The sequence below is a fragment of the Strix uralensis genome, chromosome 3 (genome assembly GCF_047716275.1).
Source record: "Strix uralensis isolate ZFMK-TIS-50842 chromosome 3, bStrUra1, whole genome shotgun sequence".
NCBI lineage: Eukaryota > Metazoa > Chordata > Aves > Strigiformes > Strigidae > Strix > Strix uralensis.
This window is the reverse complement of record NC_133974.1, coordinates 70,905,426-70,926,329: the sequence shown is the minus strand read 5'-3', so window position 1 is coordinate 70,926,329 and position 20,904 is coordinate 70,905,426. Positions and strand designations below refer to the sequence as shown.

The following is a 20,904-nucleotide window of genomic DNA, read 5'->3' as shown; positions in this document are numbered from 1 at the left end:
ACAGTAAAACAATAAATATATGAGGGTAAAGTGCCAGACTTGATGAAGAAACACTTATAATTCAAACAATTCTCATAGATAGGAAAATGAGGGTCCCTAAGCAATGAAGATGGTGTTTTACATCCTCATTTCACTTTCACAGCTGAATTCCAGATCAACAGGGAACATCCTGCTCTGTAAATGTGTGCGCTCTCTCTCTCCCCTCTATCCCCTGGTGCTCTTCTCCTAAGGTTTTATGATTATTTTTATTCTGAACTTTCCATAAGATAGGGCTTGACCTTTTATACACAGTAAGAAAGCCATAATTAAATCTTGACATCCCCTTCAGCTAGGGGCTTGTGTTCCTGAGTCACATTTTCCTCCATAAAACACTTGGAAGACTTCTGAAACCGTCCTGTAATGCTTCCCAACAAATAATTGTGTGACTTCTGCTGGAAACAGCGGAAGTGCACTGCTAGGAATTGCCTCGTGCCTTCTCTGGGTCCATAGCCACCCTCCAGGAAAATCCCATTAATGATCACAACTGGATGTCAAACAGCTGGAAACACAGTCACTTTGGAGTACATGGGTGAAGTTTTCACTTGTAGATTAACACCAGTTTAACACTTTTTTACATATCTATCTGCCAAAATTTACAGAGGTTGCCACCTTGTTAAGACCACAGAGGAAAGTGTCCATGGTAGGATGGGGGTGACCTGGGGGAGGGCAAATGGTAAAACAGAGAGTCCTACAGTGGCAAGTGACTACTACTGTTTTTCAAAGATGGCCTAAAGTTAGGATTTACCTTCATTATTTTAAATATAATCACCTTATGCTCTCCCTAGACAGGATTAATCCAAGATTCGCCATGCCTTGGCTGGGTTCCAGTGCCTCCAACGCAGAACTGCACCCCCACCACCTCCGCAGGAGAGTTAGTCTGCCAAAATTTTCCCTGGGTCTTCAGCAAGCTCTCACACCAGATCTTAAGGATGACTCAGTGAACAATCCTTACCTCTCCTACACCCCCTGACAAAAAGGAAACCAATCCAGAGGCCTAAATAAGGAAGATAAAAATCTCAGAAACCACGCAGCAATACAACATCACAGAAAACACAGACACTTCAAAAAAATAAAAGAGCTGCAAGAGAAGGAGTCATGCAAAGTGTTACGCAAGGCATAATGTAGAAAAGCTAAGCTGCTTCAGAAAGAGGACAGGTTCTCTGTGAACAGGCAGAGCATATGGTACCTTCCTTTTGATTTAACTAGGGCAAAGAACACAACTTCAGGGATACCTCAAACTTGTTGTTTTAATTAAGAGTTGAAATGACAAAGTATATGGACAACTGCTTGGATTTCATACAGTAATTTGTAAGTTCCTACATCATTAACTGCATCAAAACAAGGACATGTAACTTTTATGTTGTGTTATGTATTTTAAAATAAACATATCAGGGTTAGACAGCTGTTATTATTTATGCACTTCCTAGCATATTTATTAATTTTGAGTGTGTTCTAATATCTTGACCAGAACTTTTGATGTTTTGACTTCATCCAGATAAGTATAAAAATGCCCTGGTGTATGTGTTGTCCAAATACAGGAAAAGAATTTTCCTAGTCATGCTAAGCATCCTGGCATACACTGTACTCTCACAAGAAGCATGGATCAACAGAAAGACTGGCTTTATTGCTTTCTTTTTAAAATAAAATAATTTCCTAATATTTTCTTAGCTGCCTAAGCACATTGGGTACTCTAATACAAAGCAAAAGCATTTTAAACTTTGAATGGTGCCTCTTTGTTACAGTAACAACTTATCTAAAGCAGGATTTGGGATTTTGTTATTAAAGAGCTGCAGCAGAGTCACCCTAGAGACAGTCATGGTCTGCCACAGTTCGGCAAGACAATACCCTAATCCCTTGGACTTCAAGCTAATTTTGGAAATCGCCCTGGCATTCATAATGCAGCACTTTGTCTTCACATATCCATTTTCTGCTGCAGCTAGCAGTAGTTAATAATTTTTGACACTCCATCACCCTAGCAGTTGTTTTATTTTGGTTTTGATACTGCCTGTGGAAAATGTGACTTTTTAAAGTAAAAAGAAAGAAGAAAAAAGAGAAGAACCAAGTACTGAACAATGAGAGACTTTGCCCTCATGTGAAGGCAGCTCGGCCAGCATGGAAATAGATGGACTAGCAGATGTGAAATCAAGGGAGGCTTTCCGGTGATTGCTGAATCATTTCTTCCTTTGTTATCGCTGCAGGGCTTCCTGTCAGCAAGTCAATAGTGCATTCAGGACACCGCTAAAAGGCCAGATCCTATTCACTGAGGAGCCCCAATTAGCCATGTGATGTCAGAGGACCTTTTCACATCTAACACAGTAACATTGTACCAGAATAAAGGTTATCCACTTCCAAAGGTGAAGGAGTGAAAGCAGACGGGAGCACACCCATGTATCACTTTTGGGGGCTATAACAGATTTTTACAGTGTGCATATCAAGCTTTGTTCTGTTCTTCCCTTTTCCTCCATCAGATAAGCATTATTCAACGGGATTTTCTTGTTGTTTTTATTGCAAAGGAACAGAACATAAGTTACAAGCAGGCCCTTTAGGGGAATGAATACACAAGTTTTATTGAGAATAAAATGGATTGAATTCCCACGTGTAACAGACACCCTGTCTTTGGGGTTATTGGATGAGGATCTCCAGGTAACCAAGACTGAAAACCCATTCTGCCTTATTCGGTGTAAGCTGCCTGAATCCAGCAGCACAGGCAGAGAAAAAGATGGGTAGGTGCTCTGGCTTTAGGACTACAGATAAAACCAGGCAGGCATTACGTGCAGTTTTCACTGATAGCTCGACTTTGGCAGAAAGACTCAGTTACACAGGACTAACTACAGCAGTCACCTCTGCCTCTTACCCCAGCACAGGTCCCTACCCCAGGGCAGCCTGCAGCAACAGAGGTCTGACACCTCTACCCAACGCTGTCCTGGGGGGAGCCTGGCCCCCATCAGAGACAGCCACACACCAAATGAAAAGTGTAGATTTGTAACTAAACATCCAACTCTTACTATTCCTAGAGTGACTTTTGGTGACAACTTACTCTCATTTTTTTTTCCCCCCGTGAGAAAAAGAAACCAGCTCTCAAGATGACAAACCTCCAGCATAACTGTGTGTTAAAAATGAAGAACGAAGACAGAAAAGGCACTTTCCACCCTTGAAACAAGGGCCTCAAGCAAAAGATATCCACCCCCACCACAATCAGTAATCCCAGTGAAGTACTGGGAAGAGAGAGAGCTGTTTGGGGTTTTGGGGGTTTTTTTTTCTTGCTTGTTTGGGTTTTTGAGGGGTTTTGTTTTGTTTTTTTGTTTGTTTTTTAAGGGAAAAAGAATTAAAGGAAGATACACACAATATTTGTTCTGCAGGGAACCCTTTCAACTTCAATAAAAACAACATCATAATATGACAGGTTAAGGCTCCGACAGGTTAGTACTTGCAAGGTGACCTATTATTTTATTTGGGAGGTTGCATAGCTATTGCCCATAATGCTCCAATTTCTTTATTGTGCTGGGCTAAGATCTCTTCTGCTCAATCCATGTACCACATAGCGATAAACCCTGCCAGGACAGAATAACTCCCTGGGGCTTACTTACGATGCTACATTAGAAGACCAGATGATGGTGAATAGAATACACGGTTTATTAATCTCTTCCTGCCTGTTCCAAAGCATGCATCTTATTTCAAATGATGCATCCAGGAACAGAGGACTTTCATTCTCAATTAATAACAACAAAGAAAACCCACCTGTGCTGGCAAAAATCTTTCAGTGATTATATGAACTACTGAGTCTGCATAAACTGGAACTGAACAATAAAATGCACAAAAGAAAACATTGGTGATGTTTTATATAAAGCTGGGTATAGAAAATCTGCAGTGAAAAGGGAATAGCACTGCTTTTGAAAATACCTGTATCCAAAGCTCAAACTCTATACGGAGTTTGTCCATGTAATGCATATTATAGCTGTAGCTGTATTCCAAAAGGAGATAACTGAAGCAAGGACTACACAGCTTCTTTTTTTTTTTTTTTATTACCAAGACTACATTTGATATCCATTTAAATAGTTATACTTCAGTTATCATTTTTTGCTTGAATTAAGCTAGTTTCTCTAAACTTCTCCTGTGTTGTTGTAAAAGGAACAAGCTTTAGAAAACTCTTTTCTCTTAGGATATTATTAATAGCAGGAATAATTAACAAATAGATATTGTTTTATAGGTTTAATTAATAGAGCACAGGTGCTCTAGGAACAATACTGACAGTTTAAGCAACTTAGAAAAGCTAGATAATGAAAAGCTAGACATAGATTAAGTATATGTTAAATAGAACATTTTGAGTCTTTTCTCAGAAGTATAAAAGTGAATTATGATGAAGATTGTTCAGAAGATAAGTAACCATGATGACCGAAGACTGCATCAGTGAACAGTGGTGTCTGAAGAGGAATTAGAATGGCACGATAGGAACTAGCCAAAACTGTGGAATACAATGGACTTTTGAAATTGATGATGATTTAAGAGCTGAAAGTTCCTGGAAAATCACCAAAGACTCTTTGTATTGTATGTTGTATCATATATAGAGAGGGCGTTTTTTGTTAGCTGTTGCCACTCACAGAGACAATGGCCCAACTCTGAGTTGTTAATAAAGCAAGCCTGGAGATACCCACAGTCTGGTGAAATCCTTTAACATTGTAATGAACTAACTAGCTCTGTGAGAATATTAATTACTTCCTACATCACACTTCCAGTATTTTCATTGAGATTTGGAAGCAAAAGTAAAAAACAACCCAAGACTCCCAGCAAGTATAATCTCACAGGTAATAGAATTCGGAAGCATTCAGCTAGGTTAAAGATAGTATTGCCTTTGAAGATAAGTCAATATTTTCATGTGAAATGCTGTATTTTACATCAGGGAGGGATAGGATTTTTGAGTTAATTTATATTCTTCTTAACACATGGATTACCATAAACTTCAGGTCTTAAAGTTTCATTACTTACAACTTCAGACAGTCCCATCTCAGCTTTTAGAGATGATTAAACATGACAAGGACACAGCACGCACAGGCAGCTTGAACAAAGCAAACTAATAAAAAACCCCTGGATGTTACAATAAAAGTCTGCTATGGCATATCAAGTCACTACAGGTATCTAAATTGAACATACTAACTAGATTCTTTTTTTACTTACTACACAAACCACAGACCAATTAAACTACACAGTAAAAAAATTAGGTAGCACATGTTTTTTTCTTTTTGTACCTTGAATATGATTTTTTTCCCTAGACAATCTTAGCACTTCCCTTTTCTTGCTCATTTTTCTAGCATAGCTCTATATTCATAAACCATTAATCTACTTTCTTCTTTTACATCAGTCTTCGAGATAGAAAATTCATTTTGATCAGTGACAAGCAAGAAGGCTACCTAGCAGCACAGTATAGAAGACTACCAATAATACAGTAGCTCTAAACATTACTGTCATTTTTTCTCTACAAGACTTACACACTAACATTTTCTTAAGCATAACCACAGCATAATTTCCTGCATCTTCAGATCTAACACCTTTCAGGTAGAGGTAGACAAGCTATAGCTTTTATTAGTAGTAACACACACATCAGAACCCCTCAGCTTTAAAACCTCAGAATGAGGCCTTTGACTTTGAGCATCTAAAAGAAAAGATAAAACTTACAAACAAATCAAACCCTCTAATCTCCTCACATTAAATAACAATGCCTTCTTCTAATAGCTTACCATTTAAAATAAGCAATCATCTCACTAAACCAAACTATCCCTTCTCTAAGTAGGTTTTTGTCACCTATCTCTTTTATTCCCATCAAGAAGATTAAGTTATCTATTTAAGGTGGGTTTTTTTTACAATGCCACTTAGAAGACATGAGAAGCACTAAAACAAGGTAGCTCTTGTACTCATCTGCTCTTTAAATACCTGTAAAACATATGGTATGTGTTTTAGTTATAATGAAAACAGAGTAGCTCTTTTTGTTGCTGTAATATTCCTTTATAAATATGTTAATGGTTTAAAGTACTTCAATTTAAAAGAACATTTAAAGCCCTGATATTTTTATTACATGCTCAACACCTGCTGCAGAATTTATGTTGCACTTTGCTAGTTTACTATCCAATGGTGCTCAAGAATGCAAGTGGAACTGAAATAGAAAAACAATCTACTTCTGCTCTTTGCTCTCTCCCACCGTTGTTACCTCATGGTAGGGAAAGCTGAACTTTGTGTAAAACTTGTCTCCAAGAGCTGTAGCTTACAGCCTGCCATACTAAGGTCAATCAGCACTTAATATGCAGTGTTACAAACTACTATGCCAAAAGATGCTTATTTGTGGCTCAGTAGTACTTTCCCAAAGGCTGGGATGAATAATCAGGGTGGAATTATTTCTGTTGAGTTAAGCATGCTCATGAGTCAATGAGGTGGTTGACCAACATCACTGAAGTGAGTAAAGTATGTCAAGTGTTTTCAGTGAAACAGGTGCTGTTAGTAATCCATGTGCCTGAGGTGAGGAAAGTGCTTCATCTGCTTTGGGTGTCAAGATGGTGACACAGGTGGGGTTTTTTTAAGTTGTCTTCTGAGATATAGCAAGACACAAATTTTAGTCTTCCATAGACATTACTATGTACATAAATTATGTAGAGTGAGAAAAGGATTTTTTTCTCATGGGAACTCAGGTAGAATGCAAGCTCCTCTTTTGTTTCTTGTGGATAGGGAAGATGTGATTCACTTTTCTTTATTCTACCTTCTACTAAGGAAGCTATTGTACTACTGTGATAGACTGGGAGGAGAAAGATATATGTGAAATTGTACTCAAAAGGACAGGGGGGAAAAAAAAAGGCCTTTACTACAGGTATCAAAACCAAAGCATTCAAACAGAAAAATAGTTCTGGCTGAGCTTTTCTACATGTTACTTTTCTTTTTAACATAAGCTGTATTTGTGATTATGTGGCTATGTTGCAATTTTTTGGGTGTTTATCTCTCTAGAACCAAGGCACTACAGTTCCTCTTGTTCTGGAACAACCAATGCACCCTCTCCTGTTTTCCCGTACTTAATGGTAAATACTGATGTGTTTGTGGCAGAGGGAAATGCTGTGTGACTGGATAAATATCACTCCTTGCAGAGTGGTGTTCATCTGCTAGTATTGGGTATTAATTGTTTTATTCCAGGAGAGACTTTTCTTTCAGGTAAGCACTCAGCCTTTTTAGGGAACTGGTAGAGAAGAGAATAAGAAAAAAGATAAATACCTAGCAGGGACACAGTGATCATCCTGTAGTGTGTTCTTAACATCTTAGGTGTAGCTTTCAATTAAGGCTTTTGTTAAAACAATGCTTTTGTCTTGAAGCAATATTTATGGTATACCTCAATTTTCAGTCAGGCTTCTTGCTCAGGAGGAAGAACTCTTCATTATGTTCCTTGCATATGAACAGATTAAATCCATCTGTTTTCTTTTTGTGTGTAATTATCATTTTTACCTCCATGGAAAAACTGATGTTGTATTTCTCTTCTCCTCAAAACCAAATTCAAAAACTAGCATTAACAGTGTAGTTTGAAGTCCAGTTAGGGCTCTTTCTAGTCTGGAAATAAAAGGTGTTACATTGTGGTTTCGGGAGTCATGTTTTAGGAGAGGGATTGTATAGCTAGTAATGATGCTTAAAATAAATGTGTAGGACTATTTCAAGGTTATGCAATTTAGCCATGTAAATAATAACTGTAAAATGAACGCAAGCCATCTTTATTCCCTTGGCGCGGTGAATTTTACATACAAGTGGTCTCTGGAGGGAAACAATGCAGAATTAGTGATCTGAATAGTATGATTTTTTTTGTAGGTTTGTTTTGTTTGTTTTTAACTACAGTCTAATTAGTATTGACTTGCTTTCTGAAGTTCTTCTACTGTAGCATTTTCTTCTTTCCACTCTTCTTCAGTTTTCCCTCAAATCTGAGAGTCCACATCTAGTTCAGGTAATACAGAAAGAATGATAACTCACTGCAGATGAAAACTTAGTCCTAACTTCTTGGTAAGCAAACTCTGTGTGAAGGATTGACTGGCAAATTGCCAAAATTTTAAGGTAAAGAAAATGTGTACAATTGCATTTATTGTACCTTCCTTATTAGAGGAATGGTCATTGCTTGTTTTAGTATCACTAGCAACAGAAGCATGAAATTTAGCTTTGCCCATGACTGATTCCTTGTGTTGCAGGTCTAGCTAATCTTTTCTTAAATAGATTTGAAGAGAAGTCCTGGGGAATTGTCAACATCAGTTACAGTCACGCAGAGTCTGATCCTATAATTGGATGCCACTTTGTTCATTTATGTAAAACTTTAGAGGACTGCTCAGGTCCATGGACTCAAGCAGACAATTTGATGTTAAATTTGAGAAGAATTACTGCACTGACTTATTAGGGCCAAATTTTGTATTAAATGCTTTTTCTTTAATTTTTCTTTCTTTGTCCAGAGAGCATTCTAGACAGACAACCATGTTGAGTTAGAGACATATTGTACTTCCTTTTCTCTTTCAAAAGTTTGTTCAACAAAAGATTCAGAAATCAGGTTGATAGTAATTATAACTTACAGGTACTACAGCATGTCTGGCAGATCTGATTGCCATATATTACCTTTTTACTAGTTGATAAATATGTAACTGTGAATTTAATTATTTTGGGAGTATTTTTGGACAGTAACATAATCTTGTTTCCTTTTTATGGTTGCCTATCATACCATTTGTTATTAATTATTCTTTTTGTTATTTTTATTACTGTTGTCAGTTTTCTAGCACTGGCTAAAACTTGTTGGGTTTTTAACATACACAGAACATGGGTTTTTCTTTTTTATTGTACTCAGATCATCATTTGCCACACTGCCATGAGACACTGTCAGGCGGAAATGACTAGTGCCTGAGTTCCATTTGTTAGAATTACTGCTTTAATTACAGGATTGTCAGACCTTATTAAGCAAATACAGGTGCTACAGCTGACAGACCTTATACCTGTGGTTATCATGCATTCTATCTACGTATAGCCTCAGCCTGGTTACGTTATATTACAGATTCAGCCCTATCTGATGCTAAATCAGGGTATTCAGAGTTGTATAAAACAGCCTGAAAATTCACCAGCGCTAAGGACTAGAAGCTTTGAGAGGCCAAAACTAAGACTGGAGTTTTGTCTCTATGCTGAGTGAGAAGCAGTCATTATCCTAGTCCTTAGGTAGCCTGTGACTGAACCAGAGATCTCAGAATGTGAGAAAAATCAAAGAGGAGGGAACTAAGGCATTAAAATTAAGAAACAGAATGGGTTTATAGAGGCATTAATGGACTGTCAGGTTCCCATTTTGTATCTACTTATACTTTGTATCATTTCTCAATAAATGACTAGGAGAAGATATTGCAGGGTATCTCTAGCAGAGGTGGTTCACAACTTGCATTTATTTCAGCAGTGCTCTGTATGAACACAGTGACTGATGGACAAAAGCTGAGTTTACAAGTTCTGGTCCTCAGCATGCAAAGCACTCTGGGTGTGATCTTGTTGTCAAGCCAAAGCAAATGCATGCAGGAATACCTAAACTGAATAAAAACAAGTAAAAACAGTAGCTGAAGTGCAAATTTCTTGCTGGTAATCTGGCTTTTGTTTTGATGTGGCATATATAATTAGCATAACAGAGCAGTATGCAAGTAAAGTCAATCTTTTATTAGTCTAGATCTTTAGCAGAACGGTGATTCTTTTTTTTTTTTTTTTTCCCCTTTTAAATCACTTCCACGTGTGGGAAATGAAAGGGGGAGATAGAAGGGCTTTCTGAAAAAATAAATATGTTTAGCTGGCCTGCTAATGTTGAACCAACCACCTTTTTTCAGCTGCATTGTTAAAGCCATGCCATTGGACAGGATGTACTGATTTTTGGGAGAGTGGAGTGTGAAGGATGGTCGACACCTGAGGGCGAACAGGGAGGTCCAATCTTCCAGATTTTTATTGCAGAGTGCTGTGGGAAAGCATCGCATGGAGCTGCTGGCTCCTGACTGCAGCCAAAGTTGCTCTGAGTGGTATGTGTGTGGAGGGGTTTATCTGGGCAGGGAAAGAAGGAATACCAGGGGCAGGTATGCAGAGGGGAAGGGAACCGCATTTCCCTCCAGGAAAAAGACCTGTGAAGAAACTGTCTGCCCGAGGGCGTGCTCCTTCCCGCTCCCCCGGGCCGGGCCGCTCCAGACCCGCCGGCCGTCCGCGTGCCTGCTGCCCCGCGCCGCCACCAGGTGGCGCCATTGCGCCGCGCGGGAGCCGGCGCGAGCCGGGCGGCCAGCCCTGCCGCCCTCCCTCCCGGGTCTCGCGGGGGCGAGGTGGGTCTGGGCCCTCGGGGGCTGGGGCGGGGGGTGCTCCGCTCTGAGGAAGGCGTGGGAAAATGCTGTGTCTCCGAGGGGAAGCGCCGGGGTCAGGCAGCCCGCTGTAAGCACCGTCTTGAACCATGAGCAAGGCGACGGCCCGACGATCGCCGCTTTTGGGGCCGCCAAGCGCTGAGCTGGCTCTCGGGGACTGCCTCCAGGGGCTGGCTTCTAGTCTCTCAGGAAGAAAGAAAAAAAAAAAAAGAGAAAAGATAAAAAAGTCTGCAGGGCTCTAAATGCAGTCTAGGCCCAGAGCTAGAACACAATAATGCCTTTTACCAGCAGCTTTCCCACTTCTAAAACTGCCATCAGAGTTGCTCCTGTTAGCAGCTGGATGTCCAAGGCTGGGCGCTGGCTGAGTTATCCGCCACAGTGGCTCTTGATCAAGCTCCACAGAATTGTATCTCTTTCTTGAGGCTTTTGGATAAAAGCTTTGATGGTAAAGAAGTGTGACAAAGTTGAGAAGCAACTACAGGCTGTGACCCAAAAAAGTCTGGAGCCAGGAGTGCAGGGCTTTGTAAACCATTTAACCTGCAAGGTGGCAACTGCTGGTTGGTGCAAATTGCCCTTTAGGGTTGCTGTCTTAATGCATTTAGTAAATATTCTCAGCATGCTAAGAAAACTGAGGCTCAGGAAAGCTTTTCTCAGAAACAACTCAATATCTCTTATCTGAAGAAAATAATAAATCTTAGTACTTCTCTGTATATGGATTTTAATACAGCAAAACCAAGTCAAGATAGCATTTGAAAACATCTTTAAACTCAGGCAAAAGTTGTTACTATTTTATTCTTTTTAAATTATTTATGCTGTTTGTCAACTTTCTGTATTTCACTTATTATCACCAGAGTGGTTTTAGATCAGACATTCAGGAGACAGATATTTCTGCAGATTGTAGGTTAGCTTCTTGTCAGTTTAATTATACCTGAATAGATGCATATGAAGCTGAAATGATGAATCTGGTCATGAGTGAATGCAGGTCTTTTGGCCAGTAGGGTACATATCATTTTTCTGGTTATGTAAGAATATTTTAAATGATATAATCTTGTTTTGTGAATTTTGCAGAGTAAGCATAAGACTGAGAAGTATCACCTGGCTTGTAGCAGTTCATTCCACCAGTGGCTGGGCTCTGGTCTGGAGAGATAAACTTTACTTTTCCTTTTTACATCTTGTTCTGGGGGAATTCAGTGAGGTGTGACTTGAAAGCATTATTGTAACATCGCTTTGCTGTTAAGCTGAAAAGCTCCGCCAGGGTATCCAAACCTTGCCTCTGCTGTGCCCTACTGCTTCTGAATGCATCATTTAGCAACTTCTGAGTGATTTGGGCTAGCTCTATCACTGCTTAATGAGAGCAATTCTTCGACTAATGCATGCACATCAAGAACAGATCTGATGATACAAAATGTTCTTGGATGTTCCTGTTGTAGTACTATTACCTAGGCAAAATAATCTTTCAGTTAAGACCGAAGAGTGAACTAGTGCTAGTTCCTTAAGGCTCACCCTTAAAGAGAATGACCACCATAAAATACATCAAGCTTGACAAGACGGTTTCTACTGTGTTGTTTTTCAAAAAACCTTTGTGAACAGTCCAGATCTTACAGCTGCAAAGCCTTAAAAAAGCTGACAAAGAGCTTCTGAATACCTTGTTCCAGAAGTTCTGATCAATGTAAGCTCTACTTGCTATTACTTAGTAAAAACAATCACAATTATTTGATTACACTAAGAACAAGTCTTATAACAAGTGAATATAGTTTCTCGGTGTTTACATCCTTGTAGCAGTAATATTTTTCACCTGTGCCTTTGTAGTTTTATATGGAATTGAAAGGCTATATAGGCCATATACTTCTCATTATCTTATGTTAAGGCTATAAATGCGTTTAAGAAGTATAAGTTTTAAGAGCCTGAGTGTTGAAGGTGGAGCATACTTAGGGATATCAAGCATGGCAAAGCATACCTTGTTGGCAAAAGGTATTTACTTAAAAAGGCTAGGTGGATTACAAGTTGTCCTGTATCAAAACTAAAGCAAACAGAGTGGTTCGGACTATACTGAAGTAGATATCAGTGTTCCTACAGAGGCAGTATGTCTTTTGCTCTCTGTCGCCAACAATGTACCCGATTCCACTAGCTCAGGTACCAGCAGCCAATGTGCTGTTTCCAGTATTATTTTATGCAGTCCTGGGGTTAATGCTCACAAGAGGGTGTTTTTTCTACAGCTTGTGTTTGGGCAAGCACAGTCTTGGACTGGGAAACTGTAGCAATTGCATAAGTTGGGGGTTTTTTTGTTTGTTTGTTAAAGTGAGTTGTTTTCAAAATGAGTTATATATTAAACCATATTGGAGGGTTTTCTCCTCCAAATGATAGATAGATTACCATGGGAAAATGCAACTTTGTACCTGTTTCAATGTATGAACAACAACAAAAAAGGTTGTTCCTTTATCTTGGCTTTAAAACTAGAGAATGAAAACTTCCCTGAACTTCACAGAATACTTCACCCATTTTCTGGTAACAGCCTCTCTTCCCTGCTCTGAGATCAGAGCCTCTGGTGAGCCAGAGAAGGAAATGAACTGAAGTATCACACCGGTTTAACTAGACTGTTTTGGGGACCAGTCAGATCTAGGAGGTATATTCTTGCTTTTGTTCTTGACAACTTTAAAGACACACCTGGTAACATTACTGCTAAGCTCTGCTGGACCCGAGCCAACTAACTCCCAAGTCTGTCATCATCCTGAGCTGAATTCTGAATCCAGGGATCTGCATCTGCAGAGTTGAGTAGTGCAGATGCATGGGAGGAGCTAACTTCCCCCTGATGGCCTGCAAGCCTTTGGGAAGTGCAGTGCTGGCACACCTGAATAACTGTGTCTGTGTCAGCTCAACCCAGATGAGTATAGTAGCTCTGAGAGAGCAATGCCTGTGCTACAGTTTAGGTGGTGTTGTACAGAGCCACACAGTACTTGTGATTTGCCCAGTTTCTAATTATCCTTCATAATCAAGAGCTGCAATTATATTGACACACACACGTGTGTATATATATATATATGTAGTTACTGAGAATCAAATAAGCACCATGTTCAGAGTGTTAAGAGTAACTATACTCAAGTGGCAACCATTTCCCTCCCTGGATGGAGTTTATAAATATTTTTGCTAGTTACTGTCTTGCACTGGTTATTGGCCAAGAGATAACAAAGATGTGAAAGGAGTGTGTGTCTGTGGACTCCTGGATCTTTTGGATAGGTGAAGGTTTAAGAGGTATTTCTAGACATTATTAACCACTTGACTTTAGTGGACAAAGATTTCTGCACATACTGAAGGTGTCTATTCCTTCCTGTCAAGCTGTATGTGTGCCACACTATCATCTCCTGATACATCAGGGATGCTGCTTATTCTTACACCTACACTTTCAAAAGAGGAGGATACCTGGTTGACCTGCATACCCTGTGATTTTTTTAAATACCTGCTGAGCAATTTTATTAAATGCTTGTATTGTCTTTTTAGGCTTGGACAGGTAAGTCTTATCCTTGGAGGAGGAAGAAAGGGATTTGCTGTCATTCCTTCTGTTTAGTTCTGATCTACTGGTCTTACTGATGGTCTAACTAATGGCAAAAACTAGTAAACATATGCTCATGCCTTGCTTGAAGCATACTGATGGTATTGTCTAATAACATTCAAAAAGGATGATAGTTTTCTCATGCTTGTTTTATCCCAACCATATATGTTTTAATTGAATTAAGTAATTTTTATTGGGACATCTGGAGAGAAATCTGACTGTTGACATGGAACTAACTGCTATGCCAGGAATATATACTATTTAAAAACACAGTTAATAGTGTAAATAGCAAATATTGTCATTCTAGTATGGGTTTTCAGTAAACACATTGGAATGGGAATATAAAAGGATAAAGAAAGTATAGCTATGCAAGTTTCTTCTGCAAAAATTGTAAGTAGCCAGTGATTTGTTTTCCAGGATTTTCCTTATCACCCCAAGTAAAGTGGCAGTTATTCAAATTTAAAATTCCTTGCACATTTATGCTGTCCAACACCTTGTGTGTGTATATGTAATCATCTGTATTCTGCTCGTTTTCATTTAACTTTTCTAGTGCAAGGCTTTCATTCAGATTGACTTGTTCTTCTGTAAAGCACAAGCATGTTTTTGGAAGAAAACAGATTTTCTGTATAGTCTGTGCCACCAGAGAGTTCTGGTATCTCTCCTATTGCTGTGTGAATTGCTAATGAACTGAGCCTCACTGTCCAAGATCTAACAGAGGAAGTAAATGAAAGGAAATCATTTACTTCGCTAACTGGAATTACTGTTTACTGAAAGGTAATGGAAGAGATAAGAATTCCATCTTTTTAGACAAAAAAAGTGCAATTGATATGACTGTAATGAGGTTATAACTTGCCAGAAAAGAACTTCTGAAACTGGAAAATCAGGCTTAACAGCTGAACATGATGAGAAAACTGTCCATGTGATAAGAAGGTATATTTCATCTCTGGGGACTTTCTTCCTCAAATGTTTTTTCTCAGTAGTCGATTAGGCATTGCAGACAGTCAGGTTTAATCAGTATGAAATAAATCTTGGCTGTTCCTTCATTTCTGTCTTCTACAGATTGTGACTTTGGTAGCTATCAGAATAGAGATGCATGTGTGAGTCTGGACCAACCACTGCAGAAAAATTTATCCAGTTTAATATATATCTGTGGCAAAGGCCTATGCCTAGGACATCTGTCTATGTAAATTTTTCTAAGGTAATGAATGTGATAGTCTATGTCACATTTGTTAAGCTTGAAGGAAATAAAAAGAAAAGCTTGAACAAAAATTGCTCATTTTCCTACGTTGTTTGCTTGAGACAGTGAAGAGAGAAATGATGGAAATTACTCTTAGTGTAATGTACTCACTTTTGTTATGCTCTGTAATGAGACTGTCTTAGCAGACTGGGAGAAAGAACTCTGGTTTCGCAGCCTTATCATTGCAAGTTGGAGATTTGGTATGTATGGGCAGGGTAGAGAACGTAACATGATGTGGAGGAATGATCCAAATTGCTGGTCAAGGTCTGTATGTCAAAGGGAACATGGGAACATGAGCCAGCTGGTAAACACCTTTTTCCTTTTTTTTTTTTTTTTTAATTAAAAAGTATTCTCAGTCCATCTCCAATGTTCTCACTTCTGGCTTTTTGACCCTAGGTTTGCTTGTTGCTCTACAAACAGCATCACCCCAAATAACAGTCTTTTGCTGTTTATAATGTCTGACATTTATCAATGAATCCTCCTTGAATTTTCCTTTAAACACTTAAGTATATCTTTGAAAGTTTTACTTTTTAGTACTGGAAATGAACTCAAGAAGATTTCAATACATACATTTATATATATATATATATCTATTGAAAAACTATTCATAATTTTGTTTTAGTTTGAGCTTCCCTCAAGAAAGAAATGGATATGCTTGTAGTTGGAATTGGCCAAAAAATATTTATGTCTTTTACCATATTTGCAAGCTGAGATCATAAGGATGTTCTATCCTTGTTGTTCTGCTGTTACATTAAAATGAGATAAGCATGCTGTACTTGCTGCTGCAAAACCACTGTCTGACCTTTATTCTAAAAGAACTGTCTTGTTAGGAGCAGAACTAAATGGTGACTATGCAGCTATAGGAAACAATGATCACTCTACCTTGTAATTGTACACTATAATCAGAAACAGGATGGCACAAAGTTCAAACTTCAAGATTAGAACGTCATACAGAATAAGAAAGCATTAGAAAATGCTTCCTGGCTGAACTTATTTTAGTGATGTTGGAAATACCACAGTAGGTGTGACTTGTATTAGCAGCACACTTGCACCAGGTTATTCAAAACTCTTATAAGCAAGTCTCAAAAATGTTACTTGAAGGTAATTTCTAAGTCTTTCTTCTGCTTTCCTGATAAAAGCAGTTCTCTTTGAAATCAACACAGACTTACAGAGTGTGCATCTAAGAGCAGAAGCTGGCCTGTAAATTAAAGCTTCAATTGCATTTGAATGTGTTTTTCCAATAAAGTAGTCTTGAGGTGATTTCTGTGGTGTTGAGTCTGACACCATAATGCTAGGATAAGCACAAGATATTTGGAGTAAGTCAAGCTTGACCAGAAGGAACTGTGTAGTAAACTAACTGGGGTTCCCAGTTATCAGGGTATCATGAGGAACATGTAGGTACAAATACAATGATTCAAAATTTCTCTTACAGTCTCTGAAATTTGTAAGTACTAGGAAAAAAAGCACTCCTTATGTGAACACACGTCTAACAAATTCAGAAAAAGTTCAACAGAAAATTATTTCTATACTTTTAGTTACAAAATAAGAGCTTTTATAATGGTTATAGTGAAGGAGGAATGGCAACTGAAAATGCAAATGAATGATGATGAGGTAGAGTTAGTGAAGAAGGACAGAGGAGAGAAATGTGCTAAAGTTCAGTCAAAAATGTAAGCAGCTCTTTGAAAACGCACTGAAAAATTAAGCAGAGACTGGCACTGTGCATAGAGGATGGCTTGTAGCTGTGCATTCAAAAAAAAGTATGGAGAAAGCTACTGCAAACAAAACTTAGTGACATCCTCTTACCTGAAGCTACAAATGGCTAATAATAGATCTATTTTGCTCTGTTCTCTGTACCTAGTGCAACACCAGCTCTCCCTCGTGACACTTGCATGTGGTTTTGAATCTAACACTTGCATGTGGTTTCTTCTGCTGAGAGGAAACAACAGGGAATTACTCACTTGGATGGAGGATTTCTTAAGGGCATTTGCCAGTATGACAGTTGTTTGATCTATTAAGTCTGTATTTGGACTTGTCAGAAGAAGGAAAAAGGCAAGCATGCCTATTTTACATTCTCTTATGGAAAAAACTCACTAAATAGCAGATTAAAGATCTGTACGGTCTTGCTTTTCTTTCAGAATTGCAAAGCTAGGTGTCTGCATCCTCACAGGAAATGTGCCCATCATTGCAAATCCCACATGTAATTCACTGACATGTTGAAAAGCAAGTGGGATTTTATTTGCAAAATTGAAGTTTCTGGTATGAGTTTCGGCAGTTGGGCAGAGCATTGGAACCACAGAAAGTTTGTGTTGCACCGCAAGCTGTCGCTCATTCTGCTCCACAAACAATGAGAAATCTCCCAGCTTCGCAATGTTATGAGTAATAGTGCAAGTCATTGAATTAGACAGTCTCATGGGGCAAGGTGGCCTTGCCCCAGAATGAGACGGTGTTTCTGAATTAATACTGTTTTGATATTACCTCATTTGTATGTTTGTTTAATTTAGAACATTTAGTTACATTTGGAGATGTATTACAGTATTCATTCTGTAGGCTATTTCCTATTCTTGGATGATAGCTGGCTCCTCATAAGATCAGGGATGTGCTGTGCTCCTATGCTGTTTTTTACTGCTGGAATTAAATAGGGTTGTTAAAAGGCTTTGTTACCTAAACTCTTTAAGTGGTAAATATATTTGTTTAAATGTTTATTACAGACATACAGCAAACATGCTAAATATGGGGGGAGGACATCTTAGTTTTAAATTCAGGCACTGTGCTTTTGAGGTCAAGGCTTTGTGCATATATCTCTAAGTGTAAATCCTACCCCTCCTTCTCTGGTTTCTCCTTTATTCACTCTTCCCCTTCTTTCACTGGAATAATTTATGCTTCTGGAATACATGTTCTGGAAAAGCAACTGCGTAGGAGTTTTGTGGTCACTTTGAGGCCAATTTCAAAATAGTTTTTGCAAAGCTTTTTCTTGCACAGTGTGGTATTCCATCCATTTTAATATGGAAAACTAGACTTGCTTCAATTTCACCTAAAAGGAAAGCTACCAGATCCTGGAGGATTGTAACTACAGTATTTCAGTAAGTTTTCCATATGAGTACAAAGCCAAAAGTTTTACCGATTACTCTTGTAACACAATGAATCCCATTGAATGAGCCTCCACAATAATCTGAGCAGAGTTGTCTCTTCACATTTTATGTACTCTTAATTCCCACAGGAAAAGAAAAAACAAGAGAGAAACAGAGGCCTTGCCCTTCCTGGTAAGCATAGTGTGCTTCTCTTAAATCATCTGTGAAGGGGCGCTGGTTCTGGCAGAAGACTGCCAGAAGGTTGCACTGAGATATGCAGTTCATACAGTAAAAGTGTTAACTCAGCTTGGAAGGGACCTCAGGAACTCTCTAGTCCAACCTCAGGCTCACAGCAGGGTCAGCTGTGAGATGTCAGTGGGTTATTCAGGTCTTTATCCCATGGGACCTTGGAAAGGGATGGAGACTGCACAGCTTCTCTGGGGAACCCGCTTCACTGCTTGGCCATCTTCACAATGGAAGCGGTTTTCCTTTGCTTGTGTCAGAAGGTCCCCTGCTTTAATTTAAGACCACTGCCTCTTGATCTCCTGCTGTGTACTTCTGTTAAAGAGCCTTGTTCTGTTGTTTCAGAATGATCAAAAATGTTAAGGACACTTATTCAGCCACTTTACTTTGCAGGTATTAGCTGCCACTGGGTGCCCTCCCTACTCCGTGGCTATCTTGTTTTCAGTCTGAACAGACCCAGTCCTCTCATCCTCTCCTAACATTTGCTCTAGCCTCCTGACCCTCTTGGTGGCCTGATACTGCAACAACAGTGATTGCCAGAGATGGGCTCTTTCTCTAAGTAAGCCGGTTGGTGAGAAAAACTTCCAATTCTGTTTGTAACAAGACTTAATAATCTCTCTTGTGTTTCTGTAAAAATGGAGCTGTAGGATTCCAGGTCTGCCTCAAATGCTGGTCTTATAAATTAAGATAAGTTACCCTGTTTGTTGCATAAAGCCCGCTTCAGTTTGGACGTTGCTGACTCTGGCTGTTAGTGGGAATGTTTGCTGTCCATGAAGAGCCCTTGTGGCTCTGGTCTGAGGGGTGTTTGTGAGGACAGGAGGGTCTATCCAGAGCGTGGCCTAGAGTCTTGACTGGAAAATAATGAAATGCAATTCAGATTGGAGCCTAATTTATGCTGTCATAGCTCTGCTGTGTTGGTACGAGTTGAAAGAACATAAAAACAGCAGCTAAAGACAAACCTAAGGTTTCATCCTCAACGCTTCTGAGCTCCTTGAGGCTCTGCCTCATGAAGGTGAGTCACGTGGCAGCCTTTGTGTTTGAGGGAAGAAAAATCTATGCCCTGGAAGCAAGTCCTCCTGTTTGATACAGCGGTTGCTGCTGTGATTTCTCAGTTGAGGGAGGTGTTCTTGCTTCAGGGAGAGGCAGATGCTGTGCCAGGCTGGCATGGTGGCAGGTGATGCAGGTAGTGCTGCTGTTCACCAGGAAGAGGACAGTCAGAAACTTAACCTGGGAATATGCCCTGGGTGATGAAACAGTAATGCCTTAACGCCTGGGGTTGGATTTGGAGACTTTTTGGTGTCAGGTTGTCAAGCTGTAATATTCATGTAGTGAGTGCACTGGGACTTGTGATTGATTTGCATTATGATTTCGGTGTTTTTCTCCTTTCTTCTTGATAAATAATATTATTTGCTAATTGCTTGTGATTTTTTTAATTTTTCTTCCTTCTGTATCCCACTGATCCTCTTCCCTGTTGTTTTCCTTCAAGCCTGCGTGCTGTCCGCCGTGCGCTGTGCAGGGAGGTGAGGCTCTGGCGGGCGAGGCATGAGGAGGCAAGCGGCCGCCTCTGCCGGTGTCCGGCCTTCAGCTGGCAACGGCCACAACGGTGCCCCGAGAGCTCCTGGATTTGCCCCCGGTGACGAAACACGGCGCCGTTTAACACCTTGTTCCCGTAACCCTTCCCTTCACACCCGCTGGCAGGGCCGGACCGGGCCCGCTGCGTCAGGGCGGGCGCTGGGGAGGAGGAGGAGGAGGAGGAGGAGGAGGGGGCGGGGGGCGGGCGGGCCGCCATCCCGGCAGCGCCTCAGTGGCGCGGCCCGGCGGGCGGGCGGGCGCTGCCCGGCAGGTGGCGCTGTAGCCGCCTGCGCCCCTCTCGGCTCCTCTCGGAGCGGCGCCGCCAGGAGCCCCCGTGTGTCCGCCATATTGGCGCCCGCGCCGCAGCCGCCGCGCGTTGTTCCTCCATCTCCTGCCGGCGCGGCCGAGCGGAGCCGAGCGGGGGAGGGGACGTCGGCGCCGCCGGGCGGGAAGCGGGGCGAGGAGGCCGCGCGCTGCCGGGAGGAGACGGAAACGAGCGGCGCCCGCGTCCCTCCGCGCCCGCCCCCTGCGCCACCCGCCATGGCGAGGAGGCCCGGCGGCCCCTGAGCGCGGCGCACACGCACACACAGACCGAGACTAACCCCCTCCCGGCCGCGGCCCGGCCCGGCCCGGGCGCCATCAGCGGAGAGAAGCCGCCTGGCTCCCGCCTCCGCCGCGACATGGAGGCCGTGAAAGCCTTTAACAGCGAGGTGTGTAACCCACCCCCCCCACCCCCCCCCTTCTTCCCCTCGGGGTCGGGGAGCGGGCGGGGCCCCGGCGCCCGCCGCCTTCCCTGCCCCCTCCCGCTGCGCGCGCCTCGCCGCGGGGAGGGGGCGGGAA

The 20,904-nt window shown here is 40.9% G+C and overlaps 1 protein-coding gene across 8 annotated transcripts in view; it reads left to right on the top strand.

Annotated features, from left to right (window-relative positions):
- Window positions 1–20,392: 20,392 nt before the first annotated feature.
- The window catches only part of SCAF8 (SR-related CTD associated factor 8), a 166,243-nt gene continuing 165,731 nt past the window's right edge, over window positions 20,393–20,904 (top strand). For 6 of the 8 annotated variants that reach the window (XR_012628167.1, XM_074862787.1, XM_074862786.1 and 3 more), the window contains exon 1: window positions 20,393–20,774. Coding sequence is in view for 5 of the 8 variants with exons in the window: in XM_074862787.1 (XP_074718888.1) it covers window positions 20,745–20,774 (30 nt within the window). In the remaining 3 variants the exon portion in view is untranslated. The remainder of the gene's footprint in view (window positions 20,775–20,904) is intronic. The other 2 variants (XM_074862791.1, XM_074862790.1) reach the window with 1 other exon arrangement.